Source organism: Trachurus trachurus (genome assembly GCF_905171665.1).
Source record: "Trachurus trachurus genome assembly, chromosome: 16".
NCBI lineage: Eukaryota > Metazoa > Chordata > Actinopteri > Carangiformes > Carangidae > Trachurus > Trachurus trachurus.
Genome location: NC_139902.1, coordinates 33914207 through 33925084, shown reverse-complemented (window position 1 = coordinate 33925084; position 10878 = coordinate 33914207). Strand labels below are relative to the sequence as shown.

At 40.5% G+C, this 10878-nt stretch overlaps 1 protein-coding gene across 1 annotated transcript; it reads right to left on the bottom strand.

Annotated features, from left to right (window-relative positions):
* Window positions 1–5534: 5534 nt before the first annotated feature.
* On the bottom strand, window positions 5535–9980 carry s100v1 (S100 calcium binding protein V1). Its single transcript, XM_083989658.1, has 3 exons — window positions 9898–9980; window positions 7773–7901; window positions 5535–5718 (listed from the first exon to the last, which is right to left on the bottom strand). Exons 1-3 carry the CDS (start codon window positions 9907–9909, stop codon window positions 5548–5550), a joined length of 312 nt encoding a protein of 103 aa, XP_083845784.1. The 5' UTR covers window positions 9910–9980; the 3' UTR covers window positions 5535–5547.
* Between the last annotated feature and the right edge of the window lie 898 nt (window positions 9981–10878).

Below are 10878 nucleotides of genomic sequence, written 5' to 3'. Positions count from 1 at the left end.
AAAAAACAAACTTTATTTATTCCTCGAAGTGCAGAGAGGCCGGTTCAGAGTTTACCCGAAACAACGTCATTGGGGCAAGTCCGCTCACCCCCAGGCAAATTCAACACAGGGTGGTTGAGGCTGTAAAAATGTCCTAAATGAGGTCGTTTCCAGTAAACTCTGGACTATCTCCCTTCAGGACACTTGGATTGCAGTGGACGAGCAGTGTGGAGGAATATTAAATGGTTGTTGTGTAGTTTTATGGACGTTTTTGTGTCGGGCCCTATTACTCTCATATAAAGTTCTGGTTGGACTAGGAACCGCCCTCCCAGGTCTCCAGATGCACTTTGAGGAATAAAAAACTACTCCAGAGTATTCATCAGCATGAGGGGGAGGCACAAATGACTGGATCTCATTTTTTGGTGAACTATTCCTTTAACTAAAACGTGTTTTGTGTCTGTAAAACCTTCACACTTCTTCACACAGCCATGTAAATACACACGTAATGTCAGAGAGGGAGTGGGTTCACATGACTCTGCTGTTGTGTCTTGTTGGTGGAAGTGAAGCTGCTCTTCATCCCTCTTCCTCGTCCTCCTCTTCCTCTTCACCACAGTCATGTGTGACATTGATTTTTCCCGCCGTTGCCGTGAGCTGGGAGTTTTCCTGGGAAAGCGCGGGGGGTGAGGGGGGTGTTTCCTGTGACGGCGCCTCGTCATGAAGGCAGCAGTGTGGAGGATTCTGGGAACTGGGCCGGCGCCCGGAGGAAGGTTCCACAACAGGAGTGTGTGTGTGTGTGTGTGTGTGAGGCCTCGTTCAGAGCAGTGAAAACACACCACCCTGGTCTCACGTAGAGCACTGTAAAAGAGAGTAAGGACACCACCATTGACTCCCGTGGTAAGGGTTTAAGGGTTTAAGGGTTTAAGGGTTTTGCGCCCCTAGTGGCAGGATATGGGTATTGCAAAAGCGCCCAGAAAACCCATTCACTCCAATATTATGTGTGTTGCCCACTTGCTGGTAAATTGATGAAAACGGCCGTGTTTTTGTTTTTAGGTGTCTTGGTCATATCAAATTATACTTATAATTTGTTAATTACAAAATGTAGATTGAAACATTAATGTAGAAATTAATGTTTTTTTTACTCTCCTATGTGTTAATGTTTATCTGTAAAGGATCCTCAATGATGATTAACGTAGGTGATCTATAAATGTCCTTAAATTATTGAAAACACCACACTGCTCATTCACCAACAATGCAGAGATGTCAGTTCTTGGGCGCTTTTGCAAAACCCATATTCCTCCACCAGGAGGCGCTTCCATTGAACCAATGCTGTCCTTACTCTCTTTTACAGTGCTCTAGTCTCATGCTGCGGAGGGGGCGTGGCCTGTATGGCTGTGGCTCCGCCTCCACTGATCTGTGAGGAGGACAGATGGAGGTTTCACACCTGCAGGGCTCTGAAACAACAACAGGTTCACAAACTGAAGAGTGGGTCCTCTAAGGTAGCAGTTCTCAAACTTTTTTTTACATCAACGACCCCTAAATTAATATAAATTGGAAAGAAAGACCCCCATTGCATTTCCTATGGGACAAAAAAATCTGAAAAAGTTTAATATTTGAAAAAGAAAAAAGTATAAAGAGTATAAAAAAAATCGAATGTCCAAAAGAAGCTGCACAATTTGATGTTTTAATAGTTGAAGTAGCAGAAAGTATACAGGACTAGTCGGACTTGCATAAATGCCGGAAGATGTGAGAATTCCTAGAACGAGCATTTCCATAAGGAAAATGCGTGTGAATGCTGAAAGCCTAGCTGAAGCCATGCTGAATGAGCAGAAGATTCCTACATTTCCTCTCTTTGTCAATTTCTTCTGCTAGTTAAGCATGGCTTCAGCTATGGCTTTCAGCATTCACACGCATTTTCCTTATGGAAATGCTCTTTCTAGGAATTCTCACATCTTCCGGCATTTTTTGCAGTCCGACTAGTCCTGTATACTTTCTGCTACTTCAACAATTAAAACATCAAATTGTGCAGCTTCTTCTGGACATAAATTTTTTTATACTCGTCATACTTTTTTTTTCAAATATTTAACTTTTTCAGATTTTTTTGTCCCATAGGAAATGCATTGGAACGGTCCTCAAAATGTCAGGACAGGATACACCTGTTAGCACCGCATTATGTAATAAAGTCGCATTATGTAATAATGTAATACATTTTCACCTCATGATGAAATAATGACACATTTTGTAATAAAATTCTTAGTTAAATGAGCTAATAAGATAAATAAGTTGTTACATAATGAACCAAATTATTACAAAATGCGGGTGTTAAACTTTTTTTTATGAAGAATATGTAATAATTTGATGCGTTATGCAACAACTTATTACAAAATGCGGCAAAGTTTATTACATATTGCGTTCAAGAATTTTATTACAAAATATGTCATTATGACATCAAAATGTATTACAATATTACATAATGTGGCACTACATTCACCTTTCTCATTTGTTTGTATTTTGTCTACAATAACTCCCGGTGCTGTATATTTGCATTATTTTTTCCTTATTATTAGTATTATCAATTTTTTTTTAATCATTATTGTTTTTATTTTGTGTTTATTTGTGTTATTTCCCTTTCTAATGTGGGTGATGTGATGTCACTGGTCTCGTGGTCGCTGTAGCTGCTGATCTCTGGCTCCATCTGCTGCTGTGTGTGTGTGTGTGTGTGTGTGTGTGTGTGTGTGTGTGTGTGTGTGTGTGTGTGTGTGTGTGTGTGTGTGTGTGTGTGTGTGTGTGTGTGTGTGTGTGTGTGTGTGTGTGTGTTAAAGGAGAATTCCGGCCATTTTTGACCCCTAAATCGTTGTCCTGAGCAAAAACCACAACTAAAATTGATGCAGGCAAACCGGAGTTACCATGGCTACCCGGCACTAGGGATAGTGACAACGCTAACCTATGGGGGCAATTCTTTCAACCACAACAAACACTCAGAAAACAATCAGATATCTCTGGTCCATGACTGGAATCCTTAGAGACACCACTGAACTCATATAGTGAACAGAAATAAAACAAAGTGCAAATATAAATATGTTTTAAAAAAGGTACAAAAAATATTTTTAAACAAGTACATGGAAGAGGAAGTATGTTAACGGAGGATGATGAGGGATGAATCTATAAATCTATAAATAGAATAGTGTTGATTGTTATATTGTAACTAACTTAGTATATGGTAAATATGGTATTTATTTATGTAGATAATTTATATTTATAAGGATATAGTATCTTTTTATTTTGTAATTATATATTTACATGGATATTTATGAAGTGTATATATGGTATATATTCATATAGGTGTATTATGTAGTTATAAGGATATCTGTGTAGTTACAAACTGAAGAATAGTTAAAAAGGGGTGGGAAATTGAAAAAGTTTTGTACTTCTTCCCACTCCTTTTTCAATGTGCGGTGTTTTGTTATGTCTTGGCTCTATTTTTTCTTTTTTCTCTCTTTTGTATGTAGGTACAAATAGTAACATACTTTTTTTTTATACATGTTCGAAAATAAAATTCATTCATAAACTTTGTGTTTTAGTCGTGTTTTTTGCTCCCCTCCGATTTATCAATCAAAAATGGCCGGAATTCTCCTTTAAGACGCCGCTACTTGAGCAAATGGACAATAAAGTCCCAGAAGAGTTTGTGCTGATGAAGAGACAGAAACGACACACGGCTCATCATGTGTTTATATCAAATCATCTCTGTTTTATTCAGGAAAGAAACTCCAGACAGATTGAAACAGCGATTAAAGGAAAAACTGTAAATTAAGAGGATCGTGTTGTTAACACATTCATAGGAACTCACAGTTTTTCATCTCAATTTTCTTTTCATATTAATTTTTCAACTTGGAAATTTCTAAAAAAATTTGTAATTTAATATTTTTTTCCACACATTTACCAATTTTTTCCAGGTGTTATTGATGTGTTTAAATATCTGTCTGTTGGTTTTATACCTTTATACCATGTTATAACAGTATCATTGGTCTTAGTGGTTGATGGAGTGTTTCTGTCGTCTTTGTTCCTCCGTACACTCACACACTCGACTGTAACACAAACATCATCAGTAACACACGTTTAGTTTTGTACGGAGTCACAAAAGTGACAACATTAACCATTTTACCCATTTTCCATGAACAGTTTTCCATCTTATTTTCTTTCTTGCAATTTTTTTTCATATTAATTTTTAAGTTAGAAATTTCTTTGTTGTCTTTTTTCTATGAACATTTTAGTAATTTAATAATTTTTTTAACACATATTTACTTATTTTTTCCAGGTGTTATTGATCGTTCATTGGTCTTAGAGGTTGATTGCGTGTTTCTGTTGTTTAGAGTCGTCTTTGTTCCTCCATACATCACACACTCGACTGTAACACAAACGTCATCAGTAACACGTTTAGTTTTGTACGGAGCCACAAAAGTGACGACATTAATCATTCATAGGAACTCACAGTTTTCAATTCTTTCTTGCAATTTTTTTTTTCATATTAATTTAGAGTTCCTTAGAAATTTCTTTTTTTTTTTTCTATGAACATTTTAGTGATTTAATATTTTTTTTAACACATATTTACTTATTTTTCCAGGTGTTATTGATCGTTCATTGGTCTTAGTGGTTGATTGAGTGTTTCTGTCGTCTTTGTTCCTCCGTACACTCACACACTCGACTGTAACACAAACGTCATCAGTAACACGTTTAGTTTTGTACGGACGGAGGCACAAAAGTGACGACATTAACCATTCATAGGAACTCACAGTTTTTCATCTTATTTTCTTTCTTGCAAATATTTTTTCATATTAATTTTTAAAAGTTGTAATTTCTTTGTTGTTTTTTTTCTATGAACATTTCAGTAATTTAATAACTTTTTAACATGTTAAAGAGAAAACTGTGTGTTTCTCTACATGTTATAACAGTATCATTGGTCTTAGTGGTTGATTGAGTGTTTCTGTCGTCTTTGTTCCTCCGTACACTCACACACTCGACTGTAACACAGACATCATCAGTAAAACTCTTCTTCGTCTCAGCTAGAGCACTGGAAAAGAGAGTAAGGACACCACCATTGACTCCCGTGGTAAGGGTTTAAGGGTTTAAGGGTTTTGCGCCCCTAGTGGCAGGATATGGGTATTGCAAAAGAGCCCAGAAAACCCATTCACTCCAATGTATGTGTGTTGCCCACTTGCTGGTAAATTGATGAAAATGGCCGTGTTTTTGTTTTTAGGTGTCTTGGTCATATCAAAATGTTGTTTATTACAAAATGTAGATTGAAACATTAATGTAAAGGATCCTCAATGATGCTATTAACGTGGGTGATCTATAAATGTCCTTAAATTATTGAAAACACCACACTGCTCATTCACCAACAATGCAGAGATGTCAGTTCTTGGGCGCTTTTGCAAAACCCATATTCCTCCACCAGGAGGCGCTGCCATTGGACCAATGCTGTCCTTACGCTCTTTTACACTGCTCTAGTTTCAGTGACCTCCACCTCCAGGAAGGTGTGGTGGTGGTGGTGGCGGTGGCGGAGGGGGCGTGGCTTCACTGCAGCAGGCAGCTGCACTTGACGCTCTTCTCCTTGTGCGTGGCGGCGAACAGCTGCACGGCCTGTTGGTCGACCAGAGTCCAGAAGTTCTGGAAGGAGACGCTCTGACCGCTCTGGACGCCCATCTGCTCCAAGACCCGACCCAGACCGTCCTCGCCCTCCATGGTCTGCAGACAGGAAGCAGATGGAAACAGTTAGAGGGAGGGGGAGGGGGTGATGTCATAGTGATGTCAGCTGTGAGGAACGACATCAACAGCTGAGGGATCTCCACACCAACACACAGGAAACACGGGTCAGGACTGAGCTCAGCTGGACCTGCAGAGACCTCACAAAGCCTTCTTAAGAAAAAAAATCTTCTTAAGTGTAATGTTTTTTTCTTAACTTCAGTCTCAGAGAAGAAAAAAGAGAAGGAGTCATATTCTCCAAAAAAGTTCTTAAGTGTTTTCTCAACTTTCTTCTTTAGAAAAAACATTATACTAAATGGTATTCTTGAAATCAAAGTTCTCAAATTTGTTCTTTACTTTTTTCTTAAGACAACCTTAACCTGTCTTAAAATGGCACGTGCAATGCAATACAGTGACATACAGTATTTTAAGAAGTTCTTAAGTAGGAAAAATAAGAAATTCATAAGAAATTACTGTTCTTAAGAACTTTCTTATGAACTTCTTCATTTTAGATCTTTTTTAAGAACATATTGTTGAATCCAGCCCCTGGATCTTGTGTCTGCTGTGGGAGGGGCCTCGGCCTCGTCGACGTAAATTCCTGCAAAACCACTGATGCACGTTGCCTTCAGGGACAGTTTTTCATCAACAGTCTCTGTATTTCCCTCTAAAACAACTCTGTCTGGTAACGTTGTGTTATTATCTCATAGCGTGGTGAATGTGCAGCTCACAACTTGTCCACCAGAGCGTTGTGGAGTTGTTGGATTGTGTATTTGATGAGTTTGATGAGGGGAAACCAAGAAATCCCATAATGAGCCTCCGTAGCGTAGCTCTGAGCAGCTCACGGCTCTGCTCCGCCGTTCTAAAAATAGCTTGCACCGACAATTAAAGGTAACAAACCTACTGCTATGACTATAGGGATTATGGCAATGGGCCAATTTGACTAAATGTTGAACTATCCCTTTAACATTGAAGTCATGTTGACGTCAATGTGTACCGATCTCCCCTACATGGCCATGCTAAGGTATATGCTGCACCCCTCCCCCGTTGCTCTGCTGTGGCTGTTTTAGAAACCGCAGACTAACCGTACTGTCGACTTTATTTCCTGCTGTAGCGCCGTTATTACGTCACTTTGTTACGTTTTAATATTTTTCATGCAAGACAGTAACTGTTTAGATCCCCAATGTGCGGTTAGTTTATCACAAACGACGGCTGTTTAGAAATTTGCTCCGATATTGCATGCAGCGGCTTGTCTCAGAGGCAGCCAGCCGGTCTGCAGAGCTGCTCGGCCGGCCAACCTCCGTCGTCATCCCGGGGGTAGAAAACGATCGCTAATTAAAGCAGAAGTAAGGTGAATGTTTGTGTTAATATAAGTCTTAAATAGTTGTATCTTCCGACAGCAATCACTTCTATAGAGTGTTTGGTCTGAAACACGGGTCTGTCAGTCACTCTGCTCTGCTCTGAGCCCAGGAGAAAACTTTCCTTGTATCCTACAACCTTTATCCAATGAGGAGAGAGAACGGCATAAAGGGACGGTCCTCTCTGTGTGTGCAGCCAAGGGATGCGCCTGAATGTGGTGACGTAGGGACGAGGGCGGGGACTGCTGACTCCATCTGCTGACAGGAAGTTAGACAAAACCACCGGATCGCCTACTTCTGCTTTAAGTTTTAATATTTTTCATGCAAGACAGTAACTGTTTAGATCCCCAATGTGCTGTTAGTTTATCCAAACGACGGCTGTTTAGAAGTTTGCTCCGACGTTTTAGGTGCAGAGCTGCTCGGCCGGCCAACCTCCGTCGTCATCCCGGGGGGAGAAAACGATCGCTAATTAACTTACCCGCAGGTTTTTAGAGGTTTATCACCGGCTGGTTAAATTATGTTTAGGAGATAAATGTTGGTCCCAGTGATGAAATCTAATTGTGGCAGTCGCATTACTCTGTGAGTTGAGTCGACCTGAGGTTTTTGTAACTGTCTGAACCTGCTCAGGCAGACTGAGCTGAGCTGAGCTGAGCTGAGCTGTGATTGGACGACGAGCTGTGATGTCACAGTATGCTCCGGTACCTTGGCCAATCCTGGCAGCTGTGTGGAGATCATGGTCTGGAACTGGGTGGTGTTCATGGTCGGCGCGTCGTCGGCCCCTTTGTGGAACTCCGTGACCAGCGTGTTGATGGCCAACTCCAGGTCTGAGTACTGCAACCAAGAAACCAGTCGTCAGTAATCAATAATCAATAATCAATAATCACATTGTCTTCCTCTTCTGTGGTTTAATTCAGTCAGATGTGATTGTAAACATGAGACTTAAAGGGATAGTTCAACATTTTGTCAAATTAACCCCATTGCCATAATCCCTATAGTCATAGCAGTAGGTTCGTTACCTTTAATTGTCGGTGGAAGCTATTTTTAGAACGGCGGAGCAGAGCCGTGAGCTGCTCAGAGCTACGCTACGGAGGCTCATTATGGGATTTCTTGGTTTCCCTTTATCAAACTCATCAAATACACAATCCAACAACTCCACAACGCTCTGGTGGACAAGTTGTGAGCTGCACATTCACCACGCTATGAGATAATAACACAACGTTACCACAGAGAGTTGTTTTAGAGGGAAATTCAGAGACTGTTGATGAAAAACTGTCCCTGAAGGCAACGTGCATCAGCGGTTTTGCATGAATTTCCCTCTAAAACAACTCTGTGTGGTAACGTTGTGTTATTATCTCATAGCGTGGTGAATGTGCAGCTCACAACTTGTCCACCAGAGCGTTGTGGAGTTGTTGGATTGTGTATTTGATGAGTTTGATGAGGGAAACCAAGAAATTAAAGGTAACGAACCTACTGCTATGACTATAGGGATTATGGCAATGGGCCAATTTGACGAAATGTTGAACTATCCCTTTAATGGATCAATAATCTTAGCAGATCAAAGTGTTTCTCTACATTTTCGTTGCTTTTCAACAGCGCAACAAAAGGACCAACATGTGAACAATGACAAGAACAAAGCAACACGACATGGAAATAAAAAGGAAAAGATAAAATGTTTGATTTCCAGTTCCACCCTGTAGTAACGGCCAACAGAGTGACATACCATAATAACTCTCCAGAGCCACAGGGCGGGGGCTCTGAGATAAATCTGTCCTGAATACTTTGTTGATGAATAATATTGCATTTTCCCGTAGGTTTTGTGTCGTGTGTAAAGAGAACAGATCATTACCAGAACATTTACAAAGCTGATTAAACTGGAGGAAGAGAATAAAACAGACTGAAGCTTGGTTTTAAACAGACATTTACAAGGTTAAAAAGCTTAAAACAAATGTGTATTTCTGTTGCAGGTGTAAAACTGCGGCATTCACAAAGCAAGGAACTGAAAAGTTGTACACGTATGTCTCAGTTTAAGAAAATGTTTAAAAAAGAAAAGATAAGTATCTACAAAAAAGAAGAAGGAGAAAGAGAAAGAGAAAAAGAAAAAGATAGATAGATTTTGTCTAGTATGTCTTAGTCCACATGAGGGGGAGGAATTTCAATTTTGGGTGAACTATCCCTTTAAAGTGTGATACAGACTGTGACTCACAGCTGTCGACCAATCAGAATCCAGACTGATAAGATCTGAGTCTCTGATTCAAACTGAACCTCAAGTTAATCATTCATCACTTTACTACTACTGTACTACACAGTAGTAAGTAGGACTCAACGCACGTTAGCTCTGGATGCTAAACCTGCAGCTAACATCATAACAGTAATAGTAGCCTACTCTCAGTATCAGTAGTAATTTAGTTTAATAAGTTCATTTGTATCAGGGCACTGGTCCAGTGCCCGGTGCGATTGCCCGTGGCCCTAATTATCAGTTTAGCTACATAGCGTTCTAAACATCCATACACATGTGCATAATACACCCCATAATACCCCCTCTCACTCATCACAAACACTCAGGACATATTTCATATCAGAAAGAAACATACAGTTATTAAAATACTTCACACTTTGCCAAGGTTAAAAATAATAATAATAATAGTAGTAGAACTCTCAGTTCCATCAGACAGGTGAGTCAGTCAACAGGTAAAAACCTCTCAGTCTGTTTCCCTCCGTTCACTCACAACCCCCCCTCCCTTCATCCTCCTCGCGCTTCTCCTCCTCCTCCTCCTCCTTCATCGATACCTGATCACAGATCGATCCTCAGTCAGATCGATCTTCTTACCTTCGTCGCCATTTGTGCAGAAAAAGCTCCAGAGAAAAACTCCACGAGACACGAGACTGACGGAGCACACACACTTTACACACTCACACTGAGACACACTCACACACAGAGAGACACACACACTGTTTCCTGCCGGGGCTGAGTCCTCCCACTGAGCACACACACACACACACACACAGTAACACAACACACTAACACACACACGCATGGTTTGAATATTTGTGTTTGTAAAACTTGGTCTTTACACACTGAGGTCTTATCAGCCACACCCAGACTACACACACACACACACACACACACACACACACACACACACACACACACACACACACACACACACACACACACACACACACACAGCAGTACAGCCGGTCTGTTGTTGAACACCTGTGGTCCTGTGGTCCAGTGTTTCCATGGCAACAGTTGGTGGTGACCTCTGACCCCCAACAGGAAACTTTTATTTTATTGTGTTTTTATTGTTTGACTGTAGTTCATCTTTTACTTCTTTATTGATTTATTTTCAATAAAAGTTTAACATTTTCCCAGAATTCACTGCAGCGCTGACTCACAACCACCGCTCTCATTGGTCACAGCGAGGTGGGCGGGGCTTATTGACACGGAAAACTTGTTAAAGGATAATTACCGTTGTTTTGTTTTTTTTACAATCTGGACCTTATTTCTGTCATAAACTACGATCATTTCCTCAGCCAGATAACTTTGGTGTCATTACAAGTCGTTCAGATGAAATGAGCTCCAGTCGAGAGCTGCTCGGCCGGCCAACCTCCGTCGTCATCCAGGGGGAGAAAACGATCGCTAATTAACTTACCTGCAGGTATTTAGAGGTTTACCACCGGCTGGTTAAAGTATTTTTAGGAGATAAACGTTGGTCTCATTGATGAAATCTAACTGTGGCTGCGCGGCTTGTTGCTACCGCTAATGCTACGGTTCGTTTCTGCGTGTTTCCGACTTGTCAGAACAAAA

Excerpts from the sequence above, each read along its gene's own strand:
- s100v1 (XM_083989658.1), bottom strand. Across the intron at positions 5,719-7,772 it reads AGCTGCCAGGATTGGCCAAG|ACCATGGAGGGCGAGGACGG; the intron begins GTACCGGAGCAT and ends TCCTGTCTGCAG.